This window comes from Polypterus senegalus, chromosome 5, assembly GCF_016835505.1.
Source record: "Polypterus senegalus isolate Bchr_013 chromosome 5, ASM1683550v1, whole genome shotgun sequence".
NCBI lineage: Eukaryota > Metazoa > Chordata > Cladistia > Polypteriformes > Polypteridae > Polypterus > Polypterus senegalus.
Window position 1 is genome coordinate 108,649,921 of NC_053158.1, and position 25,039 is coordinate 108,674,959.

Below are 25,039 nucleotides of genomic sequence, written 5' to 3' on the forward strand. Positions count from 1 at the left end.
AGGATGGTGGTCTGTAGGATGACGTTGGAGATCAAGAAGAGGAAGAGAGTGAGGGCAGAGCCAAGGATCAAATGGTGGAAGTTGAAAAAGGAAGACTGCAAGGTTGAGTTTAGGGAGGAGGTGAGACAGGCACTGGGTGGCAGTGAAGAGTTACTAGACAGCTAGGAAACTACAGCAGATGTAGTAAGGGTGACAGCAAGAAGGGTGCTTGGCATGCCATCTGGAAAGAGGAAAGGGAAACCTGGTGGTGGAATTAGGAAATACAGGAGAGTATACAGAGGAAGAGAATGGCAAAGAAGAAGTGGGATAGTCAGGGAGACACAGAAAGTAGACAAGAGTACAAGGAGATAAGGCACAAGGTGAAGAGAGAGGTGGCGAAGGCTAAAGAAAAGGCGTATGATGAGTTGTATGACAGGTTGGACACTAAGGAGGGAGAAAAGAACCTGTACTGACTGGCTAGACAGAGGGACCGAGCTGGGAAAGATGTGCAGCAGGTTAAGGTAATAAAGGATAAAGATGGAAACTTACTCACAAGCGAGGAGAGTGTGTTGAGCAGATGGAAAGAGTACTTTGAGAGGCTGATGAATGAAGAGAAAGAGAGAGAGAAGAGGTTGAATGATGTGGAGATAGTGAATCAGGAAGTGCAATGGATTAGCAAGGAGGAAGTAAGGACAGCTATGAAGAGGATGAAAAATGGAAAGGCCGTTGGTCCAGATGACATACCTATGGAAGTATGGAGGTGATTAGGAGAGATGGCAGTGGCGTTTTTAACCAGATTGTTTAATGGAATCTTTTAAAGTGAGAGGATGCCTGAGGAGTGGAGAAGTGTACTGGTGCTGATATTTAAGAATAAGGGGGATGTGCAGGATTGCAGTAACTACAGGAGAATAAAATTGATGAGCCACAGCATAAAGTTATGGGAAAGAGTAGTGGAAGCTAGGTTAAGAAGTGAGGTGATAATTAGTGAGCAACAGTATGGTTACATGCCAAGAAAGAGCACCACAGATGCATTGTTTGCTCTGAGGATGTTGATGGAGAAGTTTAGAGAAGGCCAGAAGGAGCTGCATTGCGTCTTTGTGGACCTGGAGAAAGCATATGACAGGGTGCCTCGAGAGGAGCTGTGGTATTGTATGAGGAAGTCGGGAGTGGCAGAGAAGTACGTAAGAGTTGTACAGGATATGTAAAAGGGTAGTATGACAGTGGTGAGGTCTGCGGTACGAGCGATGGATGCATTCAAGTTGGGGGTGGGATTACATCAGGGATTGGCTCTGAGGCCTTTCTTATTTGCAATGGTGATGGACAGGTTGACAGACGAGATTAGACAGGAGTCCCCATGGACTATGATGTTTGCTGATGACATTGTGATCTGTAGCGATAATAGGGACCAGGTTGAGGAGACCCTGGAGAGGTGGAGATATGCTCTAGAGCGGAGAGTAATGAAGGTCAGTAGGAACAAGACAGAATACATGTGTGTAAATGAGAGGGAGGTCAGTGGAAAGGTGAGGATGCAAGGAGTAGAGTTGGCGAAGGTGGATGAGTTTAAATACTTGGGATTAACAGTACAGAGTAATGGGGATTGTGGAAGAGAGGTGAAAAAAAGAGTGCAGGCAGGGTGGAATGGGTGGAGAAGAGTCTCAGGATTAATTTGTGACAGACGGGTATCAGCAAGAGTGAAAGGGAAGGTCAACAGGACGGTAGTGAGACCAGCTACGTTATATGGGCTGGAGACGGTGGCACTGACCAGAAAGCAGGAGACAGAGCTGGTTGTGGCAGAGTTAAAGATGCTAAGATTTGCAATGGGTGTGACGAGGATGAACAGGATTAGAAATGAGTACATAAGAGAGTAAGCTCAAGTTGGACAGTTGGGAGACCAAGTTAGAGGTGCGAGATTTCATTGGTTTGCACATGTGCGGAGGAGAGATGCTGGGTATATTGGGAGAAGGATGCGAAGGATAGAACTGCCATGGAAGAGGAAAAGAGGAAGGCATAAGAGAAGGTTTATGGATGTGGTGAGAGAGGACATGCAGGTGATGGGTGTAACAGAACAAGATAAAGAGGACAGAAAGATATGGAAGATGATCCACTGTGGTGACCCCTAACGGGAGCAGCTGAAAGAAGAAAAAGACTTTACATATGGATCTATGACAATTAGTGTTGACTGTTGAAATTGCACAAAGCATTTCTCACAGCGAATATGCTGTGTTGGCCTTGTTCGGCAAATGTTTTCCTAGAAAAATTGCCTAGCAGCTGGCTTAAAATATTTTTTCCCAGCATCCAATGATGCTTTGTTAACCAATGTGACACCACAGACACCACAACACGTTGCATGCATAATTAGCTACTTGCCCAGCTACAATCTCAAAACAAGCCTTAAAGGAGCCCTCGTCTGCCTCTCCTCAAATTAGAAGACGACAGCATTAAATAATAATATAAACAAAAGATTTATTAGTATTTATAAGGTGCTACTCTCATTCTTATACAAGAACAAAGTTCAAGGCATCTGCAAAGATGCATGGGAAACAAAAAAGAGATTCCAAGTACATACTGTGACTTCAAACAATGGAACCAGTCCCACGCTGCTGCTTCATGACACAAGATTGGAACTCTTTGAGTACAATGATCTATGTTTTATTTACTTATTGCTAGCTTGTGGCCATTTGTTGTATTTTGTTTGTGGTAAACTATTCATTCTGTCTGCGTCTTTTTGTGGTTTGAGGCATGGTGGCGCCGTGGTCAGCAATTCTGCCTCACAGCTCAGATCACATCTTTGGCCACAATACTTAGCCTAGCATAGTTGACAGATGCTTCCCTACCACTCAGGGACACTTACATGACCTACTTCCCCATTGAATTCAATGCATTCTTTAGAGTATGGTGTAGTTCACATTTCCATGATTTCACCAAATTCATTACAAAGTGAACTCCAAGGGGTTTGGTACATCACAGTGACCAAATGGTATAAAAAGCCAAAACATTTAACTGGTTGAATCCTTATATCTTGTACTTTGTCCATCTTCCAAAAGGACAGAAAAGGCACGTTTAAAAAGACTAAAAACCTTTATTCTGTCATAATTAGGATAGGAGTGTTCCTGTGAGATACTTCAGGTGCACTCTATATTGTTTATATCATGTGGTACACAAACTACAAGCCTTTGAACTTATATTCAGGAAGTTGCAAGAATGGAAAAGTTGCAAATCAAAGCCAAAAGTTCAGCTGCCATATTAACTAAGGAGATAAATAAAAAAAAATAGAAAAAAAATCTGAGTACCTGTCTTTTGTGTTTCTAAATATATGCATATACCCATTTTCTAAAATCCCTTATGCTACTGATAAACTGTGCTGTTTCTTTAAATGAGTAGGTCTGGGTTACTATCTGAATTAATATTTTAAATGCCTACTGGCTGCCACAAATAGCAGAGCACGTTGTTGTTTATGTAGAAAATCTGCACAAACAAATACATTTAAAAATCACAGCTCTTGTGCAATATTAAATTTTCACACACAGAAGTTTTAAAAAATATTTTAACACTTCCATCATGTATTTATTTCCTAACAATATAACATATAAAGAGTGACACAAAGAGATTTATTTATGGAGTACTGCTGTACTATTATTTATAAAATAAACCAGCACTTATAAAATTTTGGATAAATATGAAATTTCAACAGCAACTGTTTTATCTTTTGAGTTGTAAATAATGGCATAACATATGGTAAAATTTACAGCTATATTAGCTTTGCATGTTAGCAATGGATTTTATACCAAAGAAGTCTGAAGCATCACTTAAGGTGGTGTAAAGATAAACATATATTCACAAACAGTTAATCACTGCAAGAAACCAAAGAGGATAAAAAGCCAACACAACTAAAAGTAGCAGAACAAGATGTGTTGACGTATATATTCGTAGTATGATAGACATACCTATTAGAATGGACATACCAGAATTCAATCATATATACAGACAAGAAAGAAAGGCACAGCATGCAGGTCTAACTTTAATAGACCCTCTTAAAATTCAGCAATATTTTTAAGAGATATAGCTTTGTAAATAATCACAATCGAAACATTCTAAAAAGGAAAAATGTATCTGTTGCATTATAAACTTCATTATTAATAAAGTGTTACTATGCAATTGTTCAATACAACTCAGAATTACTGTGATCCTGTACTGGAGTAAGAAGCTAACAGAAACTGACAAACACCTTAAAAAAGCCTTTTTGATTTTTAGTATCTTTACAAAATCATATTAAAATGAAGCAGTTTTCATTAACAAATTTTACTTGCATGTCAAGTACAAGAATAAATATATTAAGAAAATAATTACATTATTCAAGTAGCAGTTTGCTGGCACTTCTTGAATGAAGCTTAACGGATGCAGCAAACAGGTAGGTAAAATTTGCCTTTAATTGTCACCATATGAGAAAGTTCAGTGTGCACCCAGATGCATAAACGTGATAAAAAGTACAGTATTAGGAGACTGCAAGCTACAGAAATGTACCTTTAACTCAACTCTCTGTGAACAAAAGTTAATATCCCATTTACTAAAACACTGAAAAATTTTATTGAAAACAGTCTCACATTCAAAGTCTTCCTCATTGTAATTACGACGGAGGTCATCGCCACTGCGACCATGTGACTCATGTAGAATCTCCTCAAAGCGTTCAACTCCTAATGTCTTATTCAAATCACCTTCCTCTTCCTCCGAAGTCGGACTCCATGTGGAGACTATTTCTTGTTCAGGCTGAAACAGGAAAAACAAAATAGAACAGAATTTTTATCAAGATATCCCTTGTTACTGCAATGCTGACAGCATATATATACACAACAAATATATATATATATATATATATATATATATATATATACACAACAAATATATATATATATATATATATATACACAACAAATATATATATATATATATATATATACACAACAATATATATATATATATATATATATATATATATATACAACATCTTGACCCTGAAGAAGGTGAAGAAATATATGCTTACAACTAATAAGTATCATTTTGTAAGAAAGGCACAAAACACAAATAATGTGTCTTTAAATAAAAACAATAAAAAAAAAAAACACCTTGAAAAAGATTTAGTATCTATACTAATAAAAGGCAAAGCCCTCACAGACTGACTGACTGACTCACTCACTCATCACTAATTCTCCAAGTTCCCATGTAGGTAGAAGGCTGAAATTTGGCAGGCTCATTCATTACAGCTTACTTACAAAAGATAGGCAAGTTTCATTTCGAAATTCCACGCGTAACTGTCATAAATGGAAGCTACTTTCGTCCATATACAGTACTGTAATAGCCTGCAGCTCGCTCGCCGTGTGAGGCAGTGTTGCGTATCGCATTAGCATGCCTCCCACGTAATCACGTGAACGTTCGCAGTACGTAGAGAACAAGGAAGAGCTCCAAAGAGCTCTGAAGAAAAAATGCATTACACAATTGATAAGGCAGAAAAAGAATATCAAGCGAGTGACGCATACAAGCATATTCATAAGTGCAGCTACTTTGGAAACAAAGCATGGTGTAAACCGTAAATTTAAATTAAGTTTATAGACACGCCCCCGCTGCCGTCTGTCATGCCCAGTGACGCATACAAGCATATTCATGCTGGCGTTTGCCATGCCCACGACTAATACGATATTCGCAGGATACAAGTTTAATGAGAGGATGCAGGGTATAAATGAGAGTTTTGATCACTTTGTAACCAAGTTAAAATTGCTGGTGAAGGACTGTGCTTATGCAAATTCCGAGAGACTGTGTTTGTGGGGGGATTGACAGTTAAGACGGGTGGGGGAGTCATGTCATCATCTCCCCTCCCATTCACCTCATTTTATTCACTTGATTTCGCTTCGAGCTGAGCTCCGCAGGAGCGCTGAAGAAAAAACGCATTACACAATAGATAAGGCAGAAAAAGAATACCAAGCGAGTGACGCATACAAGAACATTCATAAGTGCAGCTACTATGGAAACAAAGCACGGTGTAAACCGAAAGTTTAAATTAAGTTCATAGAGTTTTGATCACTTTGTAACCAAGTTAAAATTGCAGGTGAAGGACTGTGCTTATGCAAATTCCGAGAGACTGTGTTTGTGGGGGGATTGACGTCATCATCTCCCCTCCCATTCAGCACATTTCATTCACTTCATTTCGCTCCGAGCTGAGCTCCGCAGCTAAGGTGGTCTTGCGGAAGCAACTTCGTGACACTGCCACCAAATACTCACAAAAAAATCCACAAGTTAATACACACGCCCTCTCTACAGTTTCTCCACACTCTGAATCCTCCAGGCACAACTGAGCATAATCAAATTTTGAGGGTTGGGACACCAATAATGTTACTGAAAACCTTACAGACAACGAGACTTTGTAACGGCACGAGACTTCAGCTCACATGTCTGCAAAAGAACCTAATTGAGGCAACTATTTTTACTGGCAGTTGCTCAGGGGAGAGAGTTTGTATTCCTCGCATCCCCGTTATACCCTCTGATCTCCCAATTCAATTCAAATGCCTCCATTTTCCAGTAAGGATCTGCTTCGCGATGACAATTAATAACTCTCAGGGACAGACCCTACAAAAGGTTGCCATTGATTTGAGGCAAGATTGCTTTTCTCCTGGACAACTATACGATGCATGCTCAAGAGTAGGCTCGCACAGCTTGGTCATATTACAACCGGAGTGCTGAACTGACAATGTGGTATACAAAGAGATCCTTAAAAAATAATTATTGGTATATTTTCCCTCACTTTAAAAAGGTTTACTTTTCTTCTTAATAAAAATTTAAAAGCAGTACTTCGCTGCTGCGAGAATATTATATATATATATATATATATATATATATATATATATATTAATTATATATATATATATATATATATATATTAATTATATATATATATATATACACACACACACACACACACAGTGGTGTGAAAAACTGTTTGCCCCCTTCCTATTTTCGTATTCTTTTGCATTATTGTCACACAAAATGTTTCTGATCATCAAACACATTTAACCATTAGTCAAATATAACACAAGTAAACACAAAATGCAGTTTTTAAATGATGGTTTTTATTATTTAGGGAGAAAAAAAATTCAAACCTATATGGCCCTGTGTGAAAAGTAATTGCCCCTTGTTAAAAATAACCTAACTGTGGTGTATCACACCTGAGTTTAATTTCCGTAGCCACCCCCAGGCTTGATTACTGCCACACCTGTTTCAATCAAGAAATCACTTAAATAGGAGCTGCCTGACACAGAGAAGTGGACCAAAAGCACCTCAAAAGCTAGACATCATGCCAAGATCCAAAGAAATTCAGGAACAAATGAGAACAGAAGTAATTGAGATCTATCAGTCTGGTAAAGGTTATAAAGCCATTTCTAAAGCTTTGGGACTCCAGCGAACCACAGTGAGAGCCATTATCCACAAATGGCAAAACATGGAACAGTGGTGAACCTTCCCAGGAGTGGCGGTCGAACAAAATTACCCCAAGAGCGCAGAGGCGACTCATCCGAGAGGTCACAAAAGACCCCAGGACAACGTCTAAAGAACTGCAGGCCTCACTTGCCTCAATTAAGGTCAGTGTTCACGACTCCACCATAAGAAAGAGACTGGGCAAAAATAGCCTGCATGGCAGATTTCCAAGACGCAAACCACAGTTAAGCAAAAAGAACACTAGGGCTCGTCTCAATTTTGCTAAGAAACATCTCAATGATTGCCAAGACTTTTGGGAAAATACCTTGTGGATTGATGAGACAAAAGTTGAACTTTTTGGAAGGCAAATGTCCCGTTACATCTGGCGTAAAAGGAACACAGCATTTCAGAAAAGAACATCATACCAACAGTAAAATATGGTGGTGGTAGTGTGATGGTCTGGGGTTGTTTTGCTGCTTCAGGACCTGGAAGGCTTGCTGTGATAGATGGAACCATGAATTCTACTGTCTACCAAAAATCCTGAAGGAGAATGTCCGCCATCTATTCGTCAACTCAAGCTGAAGCGATCTTGGGTGCTGCAACAGGACAATGACCCAAAACACACCAGCAAATCCACCTCTGAATGGCTGAAGAAAAACAAAATGAAGACTTTGGAGTGGCCTAGTCAAAGTCCTGACCTGAATCCAATTGAGATGCTATGGCATGAACTTAAAAAGGCGGTTCATGCTAGAAAACCCTCAAATAAAGCTGAATTACAACAATTCTGCAAAGATGAGTGGGCCAAAATTCCTCCAGAGCGCTGCAAAAGACTCATTGCAAGTTATCGCAAATGCTTGATTGCAGTTATTGCTGCTAAGGGTGGCCCAACCAGTTATTAGGTTCAGGGGGCAATTACTTTTTCACACAGGGCCATGTAGGTTTGGATTTTTTTTCTCCCTAAATAATAAAAAACATCATTTAAAAACTGCATTTTGTGTTTACTTGTGTTATATTTGACTAATGGTTAAATGTGTTTGATGATCAGAAACATTTTGTGTGACAAACATGCAAAGAATAAGAAATCAGGAAGGGGGAAAATGGTTTTTCACACCACTGTATCTATGTATATTATATATATATATATATACCTGTATATCTATAATAATAAAAGGCAAAGCCCTCACTGACTGACTGACTGACGGACTTACTCATCACTAATTCTCCAATTTCCCATGTAGGTAGAAAGCTGAAATTTGGCAGGCTTATTCCTTACAGCTTACTTACAAAAGTTAAGCAGGTTTCATTTCGAAATTCTACACGTAACGGTCATAACGGTCAATAATGGTTGACAACGTCCGCCATGTTGAACTTTCTTATTTATGGCCCCATCTTTACGAAATTTGGTAGGCGGCTTCCCTGCGCTAACCGAAACCGATGTACTTACTTATTTCGATGGTATGACGCCACTGTTGGCGCCATATTGAACTTTCCAACGTCACCAATTTTCAAACTTCCCGTGTAGGTAGAAGGCTGACCCCATTTTCACGAAATTTGGTAGGCGGCTTCCCTGCGCTAACCGAAACCGATGTACTTACTTATTTCAGTGGTATGACGCCACTGTCGGCCACCATATTGAACTTTTAAAGGAAACCGATGTCCGTACTTATTTCGTTGGTATGACACCACTGTCGGCCGCCATATTGAACTTTCCAACGTCACTAATTCTCCAACTTCCCATGTAGGTAGAAGGCTGAAATTTGGCAGGCTCATTCCTTACAGCTTACTTACAAAAGTTAAGCAGGTTTCATTTCGAAATTCTACGCATAATGGTCATAACAGTCAACAACGTCCGCCATGTTGAACTTTCTTATTTATGGCCCCATCTTCTTGAAATTTGGTAGGCGGCTTCACTGCACTAACCAAAATCAATGTACGTACTTGTTTCGGTGGTATGATGCCACGGTCGGCCGCCATATTGAACTTTTCAACAGTCTTTGTTACTTATGGGCCCATCTTCAACAAATTTGGCACATGGGTTCCCAACGCTAACTGAATCCTACTTACATACATATATACGTCCATAGCCTGCACCTCGGTCACCGTGTGAGGTGGCGTTGGGGCCCCCATCCCAACGCCTCCCACATTGTTGGCTGTCTGCCTATATAAGACCATCCTTCGCTCCGGTCTCTACATTCCCTTCCTTGCTTCACCACAGGATTCACGCCTTTTTGTTTAATCCACGGCTTCTCCGCTGTTTTATTGTTTGTTTATTACAATTATAGTTATTGTATAGGTATTTTACACTTACTTTACATTGCTCAGGAACCCATTTCCTTTATCATTCCAACCCCCATTACCATGTCTATCGAGATGATCACTATCGATCAAAGAACTGTCACTTACCGAGTGGTTTCCATGCCCAGAGATAGCACCTACCTTTTCCATTCTCTTTGTTACATATTGCATGGCCATATCAGGCTCACTCTTGATATCCGGAGGAACATTCTGTCTTATGTATTGAATGACTGGGACAGGTTCAAGGTGTGGAATGATGACGGTACAGGAGATAATTATACTACACAGGAGCACTATAAGAGTGAAATGCTTAAGCCCTTCACCTATTGTTCTGCATGTGAGTTGATGGCTGCCGCTGAATTGTTCGGTTGTCGCTTTCAAGTGTACTGAAATGGCCAAATATTTTACACCTTTCGACAACCGCCAATGCCTCTTAAACATCTTAGATTCACAGGTGACGATTTCAGTAGTCGACACTTTGATGTTTATGAATGTTTAAACTCTCAAAAGCTGGTTATGATTTTATCGATGAAACCGGTTGTGTGCTTACAATGTTTGACAGATGCCAAATTTCACTTCAACACAACAAATCCTGCAAATAATGTCGTAATTGAAACAAACCATGAAACTCAAACCGATTATGACAGCAGCAATCCAAGCTGTGAGATTTGAGACAAGATTACTGTTCACATGGCCAACTGTAAGTTACATGCTCAAGAGTAAGCTCAGCGCACAGCTTGGTCATGTTACAACCGGAGGGCTGAACTGACAATGTGGTATACAAAGAGATCCTTAACAAATAATTATTGGCATATTTTCCCTCAGGTTAAAAAGGTTTAATTTTCTTCTTAATAAAAATTTTAATGCAGTACTTGTAAGCGTGAAGCCTTGGGTATTTTGCTAGTATATATATATATATATATATATATATATATATATATATATATATATATTAGCAAAATACCCGTGCTTCTCAGCGGAGAAGTAGTGTGTTAAAGAAGTAATGAAAAAGATAAGGAAACATTTTAAAAATAACGTAACATGATTGTCAATGTAATTGTTTTGTCACTGTTGTGAGTGATGAGTGTTGCTGTCATAGATAGATAGATATATATATATATATATATATCTATCTATCACACACATATAAACATATATATATACATATCCATACATATATACATATATTATGTATATATATATATATATATACACACACACATATATACATACATATATACTGCTCACAAAAATTAAAGGAACACTTTTTTTATTGGGCCTGGCATGAAATCAATTAAACCTGTCTGATAATTTTCTGGTTGGTTAAGCAGCTGAGGTCATTGTTAATCACTTTCAGCTGTATTGGTGTTCATGGACTTAACGACAGGTGCACTAAAGTGGCAACAATTAGAAAACCCTCAAAACAGGACTGGTTTTACATGTGGAGGTCATTTCAAGTTTCTCCCTCTTGATCTTTTTTGGCTGGTTTTCCACTCGTGCTAGTTTTGGCTTGAGTAATCATCTCTACTGGCAGTATGAGGCGATTCCTTAACCCTACAGAAGTTGCACAGGTTGTCCAACTTCTCCAGGATGGCACATCCACACGTGCTGCAGCAAGAAGGTTTAATGTGTCTCCCAGCACAATCTCCAGAACATGGAGGAGATTTCAGGAGACTGGCTGTTATTCTCGGAGAGCTGGACAGGGCCGTAGAAGGTCCTCAACCCATCAGCAGGACTGATACCTGCTCCTTTGTGCAAGGCGGAACAGGCTGAGCACTGCTCGTGCCCTACAGAATGACCTCCAGAGGGCCACTGGTGAGAATGTCTCTACCCAAACAATCAGGAACAGACTTCATGAAGATGGCCCGAGGGCCCGACGTCCTGTAGTGGGCCCTGTGCTCACTGCCCAGCACCGTGGAGCTCGACTGGCATTTGCTCAACACCACCACCTGGCACCCTGTACTTTTTACAGACGAGAGCAGGTTCACCCTGGGCAGCTGTGATAGACGTGAAAGAGTCTGGAGAAGACAAGGAGAACGATATGCTGCCTGCAACGTCGTTCAACATGACAGGTTTGGTGGTGGGTCAGTGATGGTCTGGGGAGGCATATCCATGGAGGGACGCACAGACATCTACTGCGTAGGAAATGGTGCTCTGACTGCCATAAGGTATCGAGATGAAATCTTTGAACCCATTGTCAGACCCTACGCTGGTGCAGTAAAGTCATGGTTTCCTCCTAATGCACGACAATGCCCAGCCTCATGTGGCAAGAGTATGCAGGCAGTACCTGGAGGATGAAGGAATTGAAACAATTGAATGGCCTTCACGATCCCCTGACTTAAACCCAATAGAACATCTGTGGGACATTATGTTTCGGTCCATTAGGCGCCAGGTTGCTCCTCAGACTGTACAACAGCTCAGGGATGCCCTCATACAAATGCCACAAGACACCATCCGTCGTCTCATTAGGAGCATGCCCCGACGTTGTCAAGCATGCATACAAGCTCGTGGGGGCCACACAAGATACTGAAAAGCATTTTGAGTAGCAGAAATTAAGTTTTTGAAAAAATGGACTAGCCTGCCACATCTTCATTTCACTCTGATTTTAGGGTGTCTACACAATTGAGCCCTCTGTAGGCAGAAAACTTTTATTTCCATTAAAAGACTTGGCATCCTTTTGTTCCTAAGACATTGCCCTGTCGTTATTTGTATAGATATCCAACTTCATATTGAGATCTGATGTATCTAATGTGTTTCTTTAAAGTGTTCCTTTAATTTATGTGAGCAGTGGTATATATACATATATATACATATCTACATATACACACACACATATACACACACACACACACAAATACATATATATACATACACACACACATATATAAACATATATATACATATTTACATATATACCCACACACACACACACACACACACACACACACACACACACACACACATACATACATACATACATACACACACACACACACACACACACACACACACTCTTTGGGGTGCGAGCAACTGTTGCTGGGGGTGGCAGAATCCATCAAGGAAGAAAAATGAAAAATATTATTTGTACAAAATCTTAATTTATCCATTCCTAAATAATTAAATGGGCAGGCTATTTCGTATCAGTGCAATACGCTGTTTGTTAAAACGTATGACTTCCGCTCTTACGTGCAAGTCTGCGTGGATATTATGAACTATCATATCTGTTCAAGTTCTATTTAAATTTTAAATAGAAGTAATTTTTATTTAGTCGACAGAAATATCTTTGGTAGGAATGAAAGTTAAATGTAGGCATCGTTGCATAAATTTTTCTTTACCATACAAATGTAAAGAGTAAATTTGCCTTACATTCCAACCAAAGATATTTGTGTTGACTAAATCAGGGGTGTCAAACTCAATTGCACAGGGGGCCAAAATCCAAAACACACTTTAGGTTGCGGGCTGAACAGGATAAACATTTATTTAACATACTAAAATTAAACTTTTAAAACTTTACTTTTTTGAACATAAATATGAATAAAAACAGACAAGAATATTATTCTGGAATAAATCAACTCAAACCTTAAATAACATAATATTTTGCTCTCCATAAAAATATATCCTGTCTAAATTATACAAGTTAGAAATAAAGTAAACATTAAAACAACATTCAAATTTCTTTACTCTTATGTAAATTTATATAAAAAATAAACTTAAATTTTAAATATCCCAAAAGATTTTGCTCTCCATAAAAATATATCCTGTCAAAATTATACAAATTCAAATATGAACATGCTGCATAACAAAACCTGGAAATATAAATAAAATTTGTTCTTTTCAGCAATAACAAATCAAATCATTCAGTTGTCTTTGCTCATATGTCATTTTATCAGAGCTGGACGCCTGGCATCTTTTTTTGGCAACAAGTTCGTTTATGTTTGGTGTGAGGTTCTGTGTTGTGGAGATTCTCAGGATGGACTGCAGGTGCTCATCAGTGAGGCGACTCCTGTGTGCTGTTTTGTTAGTCTTCATCACTGAGAAGAGCTTCTCACACAGATATGTGCTACCAAACATGCACAAGGTTCGAGCCGCATGTAGACGGAGCTGGAGCATTTCTGCGGGAATGGAGTGAATAAACTGTGCGGGCCCTGCAGTATCGTACTTTGCCTTCAGTGTGCCATTACACTGCAGCTCAATCACCTCCATCTGAATCTGCACAGGTGCAGTTTCCACATCGACAGCAAATGGGTTGAAACAACTCAAAATTCTTTTTTTGTTCTTCAAAGTCACCAAAGCGCGTGCGAACTCAGTGCGCAGTGCGCTCAGTTTATCAGCAAAGTGCGTATTTGGGAACACCGTTGTGCCGACTTGGTTCAACATTACTTGGCAACAGGGAAAGTGGGGCAAGTTGCACTGGTGCATTTGTGTCTCCCATAAAAGCAGCTTCACTTGAAATCACTTTGTGATTTTGCATGGGTAAAAACGTCTGCTGAAGTGTCAGATTCTTCTTTAACTCTTCTGCTTTCTGTATCTTCTGCATTGCATTCAGGTCTTTCAGGTTATCCTGATGTTTTGTCTCATAGTGCCGTCTTAGATTAAATTCTGTAATTACAGCCACATTAGCTCCACAAATGAGACACAAGGGTTTACCGGCAATGTCAGTAAACATATACTCAGCCTCCCATCGGTTTTAAAGGCTCTATTTTCAGAATCAACTTTTCTCTTCGGCATCGTGTGGGCTAGCTTCGCAATAACTTGCAGCATCATAAGCTAGACTTGATTAACACGGTAAGTGTTCTGCAAGGCAGCTGAAGCGCTGCATTATGGGATCTGTAGTTTATTGTGTTACCAGTGCTTCATATCCCCGGGCCATTAATAACAATAATATATAAAATGATCTCGCAGGCCGGATATAATTACACGCCGGGCGGATGTGGCCTGAGGGCCTTGAGTTTGACACATATGGACTAAATAGAACTTGAAAAGATATATTTTTTCTAATGTGATCGCGCAATTCAGATCGAGTTGACGCGCACTACATCGAGCCCACGTGCTATTGTGGTTTTGTCTGCGTGCCTCAATAAGTCACCCTACCCTCGCTCTTACTTTTTTACCGTTCATCTAATGAATACACTGAGTATGGTTTACCAAAACAATTATTGATGGCAAATGGATTATTCATAAAGCTTCAATTGGTGATCTGTTTTTCTGTGTTAACCTCATATTTTTTCATACTTCTTCTCAAACCAAGGGTGTGCAGGGTAAAATGAATCGGGAAGCGCTGATCAATGTAATCGGTGTACCATGAAATCATGCATTGACAGAAGTTCCCCTTTGCTTGTATTGCAAAGTGTGATTAAATGCGTGATTTTTAATGCGTTATGGAGCATATGCATCGAAGCTTCTCAGCTGTGCTTGTGCTAAGAAAAGGAAAAATTTTAAAAATAACGTAACACGATTGTCAATGTAACCTTTTGTAAGTAGTGTGGAGAAACTGTAGAGACAGCGTGTGTATTAACTTGTGGATTTCTCTGTGAGTATTTGGTGGCAGTGTCACAAAGTCGGTTCCGTAACACTGCGTGTGTTAGCTGCGGAGCTCAGCTCAGCGCGAAATGAGGTGAATGGGAGGGGAGATGATGACGTGACTCCCCACCCGCCTTAACTGTCAATCCCCCACAAACACAGTCTCTCGGAATTTGCATAAGCACAGCCCTTCACGTGCAATTTTAACTTAGTTACAAAGTGATCAAAACTCGTTTATATCCTACGTCCTCTCATTAAACTTGTATCCCGCATTACCCTGGGCATGACAAACGCCAGCGCAGCCTGTCTATGAACTTAATTTAAACTTTAGGTTAACACCTTGCTTTGTTTCCGAAGTAGCAGCACTCATGATTATGGCTGTATATGTCACTCACTCGCTTTTTATTGTTTTGCTGCCTTCTCGATTATATAATGCATGTTTTCTTCAGCACTTTTTGGAGCTCTTCCTGGTTTTCTACGCACTGCATTGACAGTCAGTTCACGTGATTACGTGGGAGGTGTGATGATGTCACACGAAACTCCGCCCCCACTGTGTTCGAGCTCAACTCCATTACAATAAATGGAGAAAAATAGCTTCCAGTTATGACAATTACGCATAGAATTTCGAAATGAAACCTGCCCAACTTTTGTAAGGAAGCTGTAAGGAATGAGCCTGCCAAATTTCAGCCTTCTACCTACACAGGAACTTGGAGAATTAGTGATGAGTCAGTGAGTGAGTGAGTGAGGGCTTTGCCTTTTATTAGCATAGATATATATAGATATATACATAGATATATACAGTAATCCCTCGCTATATCGCGCCTCGACTTTCACGGCTTCACTCTATTGCGGATTTTATATGAAAGCATAACTAAATATATAACGCAGATTTTTCACTGCTTCGCGGTTTATGCGGACAATGTGTCTTTTTACTTCCTGTACATGCTTCCTCAGTTGGTTTACCCAGTTGATTTCATACAAGGGACGCTATTGGCGGATGACTGAGAAGCTAACCAATCAGAGCACGCAGTTAAGTTCTCCTGACTGAGAAGCTAACCAATCAGAGCACGCAGTTAAGTTCCTGCGTGCTGAATGCAGTGTTAACCAGGAAGTCTCGTCTCGCTCATTCAGCATCAACGTGTTTCGCTGTGTAAATAGTTGTGCTATTTTGTGTTTATCTTTGTGCATAGTCAAGCCCTTCATTATGGCTCCAAAACGATCTGCTACTGCTTCAGGGGCCGTGCTCAAGCGCAAACGGAAGATGTTACGATTGCGAAAAGGTAAACATTTTGGATTTGTTGAAGGCTACGATTCTTTTTATTCAAAAAGTAGGAAAGGAATATAAGATCTACGACGCAGTGTCCTTTTAACCAGGGTGCAAAACGAGTTGTAAGTGGATGTAATAAGGCAGTAGTCTGGATGGAATCTGCTTTAGGGATTTGGATTGAAGACTGCCAGAAGAACAACGGCAGTGCTACACAATCGCCTGAAGTGGCTCCTTTGGAAGAGGTGTTACGTTCTCCTTTGTTGTGCAGTAAAATTAAACTCATTGTTATCGGACAAGTCATCGTGTCATTGTTGGCGAGTATCCATAATTAATTTTCTACTTACAGTACTTAGTACATGTACATACGTTTAGTGTCACTGTACACACATTTACTGTATACTATTTTTCTTGCATTGTACGTATTTATTGCTGGAGGCCTGTCTATCGTAATGGCTGTAAACATATGTGATATCGGAGACACTCAATATCTTTAAAATAATATTTAGGTTTTACTGTATATAAACAGTGTGTTTATATACATAATTCCAATGAATCTTGCCAAATATCTAAGAGAATACAAAGAGATTATGCTGTATAACTCTGCGGGGAATATTTATAAACAGTGTGGGAGAGTTTATAAGGGCTTAAAATATATAAAAATAACCATACAAACATATGGTTTCTACTTCGCGGATTTTCACCTATCGCGGGGGGGTCTGAAACGCAACCCCCGCAATTGAGGAGGGATTACTGTATGTATATATATATATATATATATATATATATATATATATATATATATATATATATATATATACACACACATATACACACACACATATATACACACACACACTCACCTAAAGGATTATTAGGAACACCTGTTCAATTTCTCATTAATGCAATTATCTAATCAACCAATCACATGTCAGTTGCTTCAATGCATTTATAGGTGTGGTCCTGGTCAAGACAATCTCCTGAACTCCTAACTGAATGTCAGAATGGGAAAGAAGGGCGATTTAAGCAATTTTGAGCGTGGCATGGTTGTTGGTGCCTGACGGGCCAGTCTGACTATTTCACAATCTGCTCAGTTACTGGGATTTTCACGCACAACCATTTCTAGGGTTTACAAAGAATGGTGTGAAAAGGGAAAAACATCAGTATCACGGCAGTCCTGAGGGCGAAAATGCCTTGTTGATGCTAGAGGTCATAGGAGAATGGGCCGACTGATTCAAGCTGATGGAAGAGCAACTTTGACTGAAATAACCACTCGTTACAACCAAGGTATGCAGCAAAGCATTTGTGAAGCCACAACACGCAAAACCTTGAGGCGGATGGGCTACAACAGCAAAAGACCCCACCGGGTACCGCTCATCTCTCCACTACAAATAGGAAAAAGAGGCTACAATTTGCACAAGCTCACCAAAATTGGACAGTTGAAGACTGGAAAAATGTTGCCTGGTCTGATGAGTCTCGATTTCAGTTGAGACATTCAAATGGTAGAATCAGAATTTGGCGTAAACAGAATGAGAACATGGATCCATCATGCTTTGTTACCACTGTGCAGGCTGGTGGTGGTGGTGTAATGGTGTGGGGGATGTTTTCTTGGCACACTTTAGGCCCCTTAGTGCCAATTGGGCATCGCTTAAATACCACGGGCTACCTGAGCATTGTTTCTGACCATGTCCATCCCTTCATGACCACCATGTACTCATCCTCTGATGGCTACTTCCAGCAGGATAATGCACCATGTCACAAAGCTTGAATCATTTCAAATTGGTTTCTTGAACATGACAATGAGTTCACTGTACTAAAATGGCCCCCACAGTCACCAGATCTCAACCCAATAGAGTATCTTTGGGATGTGGTGGAACGGGAGCTTCGTGCCCTGGATGTGCATCCCACAAATCTCCATCAACTGCAAGATGCTATCCTATCAATATGGGCCAACATTTCTAAAGAATGCTTTCAGCACCTTGTTGAATCAATGCCACGTAGAATTAAGGCAGTTCTGAAGGTGAAAGGGGGTCAAACACCGTATTAGTATGGTGTTCCTAATAATCCTTTAGGTGAGTGTATATACACACACACACACACACACACAGGGTGCGCACAAAGTCTGTATACCCCTATCTTTAGGAGCAATTACAGGAAAAACCATGACAATTTGGTTCCTGTGGACATCAGCCCAAGTCTTCCCGGTATTTCGAGGTGTGTTTCCGACATCCCGGTGATGCTGCCACCTGCGGCCGCTCAAGAAATCGCAACAACGTGGCGGTCGTTCCAAGACAAAATCGATGGGTGACACAAGTGTTTTCACAATCGAGGAGCGCCTGGTGGCCACTGTGTGGGTTCATGAGCGGCCTGTTACTGGGAAATCGATCAAAAATGTCATGGATGACTTTGTTGTGCGTTTTGGGAAGGCACCGCCGAAAAAGAGGACGTTGTTGCAGTAGGAGAAGGCGGCTTTGCAACAGGCAGCGTCCGAGATGAGCTGCGAAGTGAAAGACCATCCACAAGGCATGAAACTTGTGCAGATGTGGCAGAGTCTGTCCAACGATCCCTAATGAAATCCACTCGTAAACGTGCTGCTGAGTTGGGAATAGCGGAATCGACATTGCAAAAACACATCAAACAGGACTTGCAAATGAAATGTTGGCATCCATTGAACGTTACCGAGTTATCAGATGCCGACTTGGCCAGACGTCAGGAAGTTTGTGATCTGATGCTGCACCAATTTCCAACAAATGCTGAGAAGGAAAAGGTTATGTTCTCTTACGCAATTTATCGCAGCTCCAATAATCGAAACGCATGTTTTTTCTGGGGAAAAGAAAATCCACATTTCTTTGAAGAAATTGAGCATAACCCACCACACGTGATCATCTGAAACATGCGGTTCGCACAGCGTTCCAGAAAGTCACCCCGCAAATGTTGCAGCCCATACAGATGTTTTGGATTCCTAAGAGGTAACCTTTAGCTTTCAAAATCCTCCAAAAGATAGGGGTATACGGACTTTGTGCGCACCCTGTATGTATATATATATATATATATATATATATACACACACACATACAGTAATCCCTCGCTATATCGTGCTTCGACTTTTGCGGTTTCACTCTATCGCGGATTTTAAATGTAAGCACATCTAAATATATATCACAGATTTTTCTCTGGGTCGCGGATTTCTGCAGACAGTGGGTCTTTTAATGTATGCTACACGCTTCCTCAGTTTGTTTGCCCTGTTGATTTCATACAAGGGGCGCTATTGGCGGATGGCTTAGAAGCTACCAATCAGAGCATGTATTACATATTAACTAAAACTCCTCAATGCTATAAGATATGCATCCCAGCGAGCTTGATTGTTTGCTTGTCTCTGCCTCTCTCTCACCCGCTCTGACATTCTCTGCGCCTGACGGAGGGGCTGTTTGCACAGAGGCTGGTTGCTTAAAAGATCACGGGCGCTCCTCTAAAAAAATGCGCTTTATTGCGGTGCTCGGCATATTTAAAAGCACAAAAGCACACGTATTGATTTTTTGATTGTTGCTTTAATCTCGCTCTCTCTCTCTGACGTTCTCTGCGCCTGACGATGTGAGCAGAGGGGCTGTTTGCACAGAGGCTGTTTGCTTAGAAGATGCTAACGCTCCTCTAAAAAATGCTGCGGCAAACTTAAAAGCACAAGTATTGATTTTTTGATTGTTTGCTTTTCTTTGCAAGCGCTCGCTCTCTCTCTCTCTCTCCCTCTGAAATTCTCTGCTCCTGAAGAGAAGATCTATTTGCATTCTTTTAATTGTGAGAAAGAACTGTCATCTCTGTCTTGTCATGGAGCACAGTTTAAACTTTTGACTAAAGGGTGTTATTTCATGTCTAGAGGGCTCTAATAATGTTAACAGTGTGGGAGAGTTTATAAGGGCTTAAAATATATAAAAATACTACACAAACATATGGTTTCTACTTCGCGGATTTTCACCTATCGCAGGGGGTTCTGGAACGCAACCCCCGCGATTAAGGAGGGATTACTGTATATTTTCTAGTTCTGCCCCATAAGCAACTAATACTGCATAGGTACAATGACAGTTCAAAATACAAAGTGTAAAGAGTAAATCCGTCGTTTCAACACACTGTAAAACAAATAGATGCCTTATCATTTTGTATGACATCTTCTATGAGGTTCAAGATAAATCCCATACCATTTATTATCAGCATTTCTTGTTTACATGTGCAACTGCTAAAGTATGCACTAAAGACTACTGAAAAATCTAAAATTGCAATTTATAAATTCATACTAAAATGACAAATGTAGTTGTCCTTCAATATTTTGTCAAATAATTAAAATGTTTTATCAACTTACATACATAAATATGTCATCTATAATAATAAAAGGCAAAGCCCTCACTGACTGACTGACTCATCACTAACTCTCCAACTTCCCATGTAGGTAGAAAGCTGAAATTTGGCAGGCTCATTCCTTACAGCTTACTTACAAAAGTTAAGCAGGTTTCATTTCGAAATTCTACACGTAATGGTCATAATGGTCGATAACGGTCGACAACGTCCGCCATGTTGAACTTTCTTATTAATGGCCCCATCTTCTCGAAATTTGGTAGCCGGCTTTCCCTGAACTAACCGAAACCAATGTACGTACTTGTTTCGGTGGTATGATGCCACTAATCGGCGCAATATTGACCTTTTCAACAGTCTTTGTTACTTATGGGCCCATCTTCAAGAAATTTGGTACACGGGTTCCCAACGCTAACTGAATCCTACTTACGTACATATATACGTCCATAGCCTGCAGCTCGGAGGGCTAGGAATGGGCTCCCTGTATAATGTGTTTTTCCATAATACGAACATATTAAACTGCACTATGGTCCATTAAAATTGATCTTTATTGATTATGTGTATTGTGCAGATATAAGGAAAACTCACAGGTGTTAAGGAGACCTAAATGTAATTAGCAGCACCTGAATACTTTTAAGGATTAGTTGTAGGATACATAGCATTTGACTGGGACTGTCTCACCAACAATCTGAGCATTTCATTATGAGGTTAAATAATTGATTTGAAAATGTACCATAGTTCAGGGTTTGTTTTGCTTTTTTTTTTTAAAAAAAAAAAATCTGGCCTATTACACAACAGATAAATACTGTATATCTAAAAAAGAAAATAATCAGGTTATAAATGTTTTAAAGACACAAGGCCAAATAAATAAAAACTTTAAAAAAAATGCAGCATGTTTTCTGATAATATTGCCGCATATATTGCATATTTTGTGCAGCTTCGCAAGTGCCTTATACATAGTACTTGTACATAGTGCAACTCGAAAATTTGTAAACGCTTATAACCCTTTAAATGTTACACATTTATTATGAAATTCTCCTTTCTATCAAAAGTTGTCCTTATTTTTCTAATAAAGATGGTTTATATCCACAAACATAATTAATTATTCATTTGGACTGATATAAGCAACTGGAAAAAAAGTGGGTTTTGATACACCAAGGCTTTCTGCCAAAGTACTTAGATTATGTACCAAGTAAATAATTTCATCCTTCTGTCAGGTATAATTGTCAATGTATCAGAAATGGGGATGGTGCCTTTCTGCAAATGGAACTGGCTAACTTTCTATCATTATATACTATGAATTTAGGGCAATACACACAAATTCTTGGCCCTGTGTTGTGAGCTAAAAGAAAATATGTCTTCCAGCATGACAATCTGAAAGATCCCATCACATCAACCAGCGAATTAGTATTATTAGAATTAAAAAGTAAGACATTTCATGATATATGATGAACCTTTTCTTCCTAAAGCAGAAAACAAATTGGTGGCAAATTCAACCAGCTGTATAAGTAAAAATGGGCAAAAGTTTGTCAAAGCAAACATATGAGACTGATTAGCAGCTAAAGAAAAATATTTAGCTGTTGTCATAACTGCTATAGGATCTGCAACCTTGCACCGAAATAGGCATTACTTTCAAACTTGCTTTTGCACAATTCATATTTTCCAGTTGTTTTAATATTTCTATTGCATATAGCACTTCCTTGCAAGAATTACACTTTATTAAACAAAAACTTTATATATTATATATATTATATATATATATATATAATATATATATATATATTATGTATATATATTATATATTATATATATATATATTATATATTATATATATATATATATATGCAATACAGAATTGTATTCACCGTTTTGATGAATTCTGCCAACACTATCTTGCTGTAGACAGTGGCAACTGGACTGTGAGACAGTAATCTTTTGATGGCAATATTTTGGTATAAATATTAAAGGCTAAAAAAACATTGCAATTGTGTCAGATTTCTGTTTTACAGTTTAATATTCACAAAGAATATTGCTTCCTGATCAATATCAGGGAGAAAAAATATCAAAATCAATTTGCATTACCTTGTAACAATGTGCTGAATTATACCATTCCAGGTACCTGAAGAACACTGCATGATTCAACATACTTGAGCAATGACAGTGAAATACTCAGAAATGCACTGCCACATAAAAACCTCTGCTTAAAAGCAGATAGTCTGGGTTACAGAAGGGTGGAAACTCTTAAACACTGGTTTGGCTGGCTCTTCAGGCCTGCCTTGAAATTCAAGCCTATAACCTCATCGGCAGACTTCCAAAAATTGCAAGGTTTCACTTCAAAATGCATTTCCCAAGCTATACTTATGTCACTGTAACATATAACAGTTGTACATTTAAACAGAGACTAAATTCTCAGTTGTCCAAGTCACTCAACCACATAAAAACTCACAAAATATATGTTTAACGCCAGCAAACTAGTTAATATGGATTATTTAAAAGCAGGAACTAGCCTACCTGTGTGTGCATCTTAATTAATTTCATCATCAAATTTAATGTAGCTTCCCTTCTTTGCAGTGTTTTCAATTTCTTCTTGTGAAAAGGCTTGGCTCTCAAGATGTAAATGCTGGTTTCATCATAGTTTATCGTTGAATTAGCTGTGGGCTGACACTGATGTATCTCTTCAATTTCAGAGTGTGTTTTCACCACACACAACTTAAAGTTATGAAACATTCTTGCTGACCTCAATTAATATTGCTCGGTAAAGGTGCGACTCCCCCTCCTCTTGCCTTGTGCCATTTCCAGGATAAGCAGCAGTCCCTCATCACCTTGAACTACATAACATCATTGTAAACCTAATAGGTAGACGGATGAGTAATAATTTTATAGTGAAATCTATTATGTGCAATTATGGTGATCTTGGCATATTTAACTAAATTTACATTTGATCATGAGTTGGATTAACTTTATAATATAAAGCATACTCTTTTATAAAATTCTTTGTGACACACCTGACTGTGAAAGTTGCTATGCACAGTAAATATTGATGGAAAATAAACAGGAGAAAAATATCATGTTTACTAGTTATTAAATGCAGATGTACTGGTTAGTAGTAAAGCATCCAGTCAACGAAGTTCAAAATCTTTAGCACATCTCTAAATGACCAAGAGTCTAGTGTCGGAAATTGACAGGAAAAACCTTCTGCTTCCTATGACTCCATGCTGAACTAATTATTTTCTCCCTTCAACCTAAATAATTTATTGGCCTTACTATCATAACATTCACTTCATTGGATTTGATTTGCCAAAGTTTATACAAATTAAACACAACACAAGCCATCAATTTAACAGAAAGAAACTTAGAAATAATCATCATATTATTGTCCTCACAGGTGGCACAGTGATAGTGCTGCTGCTTTGCAGTAAGGAGACTGTGGAAGATTGTGGGTTCGTTTCCCGGTTCCTTCCTGTGTGGATAACGCTTTGAGTACTGAGAAAAGCGCTATATAAATGTACTGAATTATTGTAGAAGGCACTGAAGATCAGAATATTCAATTCGTGCATCTTATAACTTATGAATAAGTACTATTTTGAAATATCTCAGCCATGGTACTGTTTGACTCACACTAGCATTCAAAAGTTTAGTCCAAATTTAAATCAATTTAATGATAACTTGATACAAGTGTCAATTTTTAACAAAACCATGAAAAGTTCTGGATGATTCTAAACACCAGAATAACACTGTATGCCATTTAACCAGACAAGAGGAAACTAAAGTTGGAGAAGGAGTAAAAAAAAAAAAAATGTAAAAGTATAGTCATATTTTTAGGAGACAAATGCATTCTTTTTTTCAATGCATAAACATGAATGCAATTATAAAAACACACCATTTTTTCTTCTCCCATTCAATATAAAACAGTCTATGCTTATTAGGTTGCTTGTGCCTAAAGAATTATTTTGATTAATTCTGCTGTTACTATAGAAGTGTCATAAAAATGGCTTCACATCAGATAGTGTACTGGGGAATGAGAGGGATGCATTGCTAAGTGAAACTTTAGGTGGGGGATTAACAGATGGGTCTGGATTTAAGTGTTAACTCCTATGTTCCTAATGGCACCAACATCAAAATAAGTCACGGGCACACATGTTTCAAAAGAGAGGCACATGCAAAAAAAAAAAATATAAATAA

General features: G+C 39.0%; 1 protein-coding gene across 4 annotated transcripts in view; it reads right to left on the reverse strand.

The window, feature by feature from the left end:
* slc4a2a (solute carrier family 4 member 2a) overlaps positions 1-25,039 on the reverse strand; it is a 330,719-nt gene that overhangs the window by 83,478 nt on the left and 222,202 nt on the right. For 2 of the 4 annotated variants that reach the window (XM_039753218.1, XM_039753216.1), the window contains exons 1-2: positions 22,940-23,012; positions 4,581-4,743 (exon numbers count right to left, since the gene is read on the reverse strand). In XM_039753218.1, the coding sequence (XP_039609152.1) occupies positions 4,581-4,743; positions 22,940-23,002 (226 nt within the window). In that variant the 5' untranslated portion in view covers positions 23,003-23,012. Of the gene's footprint in view, positions 1-4,580; positions 4,744-22,939; positions 23,013-25,039 lie in introns of those variants that run through there. The other 2 variants (XM_039753217.1, XM_039753219.1) reach the window with 1 other exon arrangement.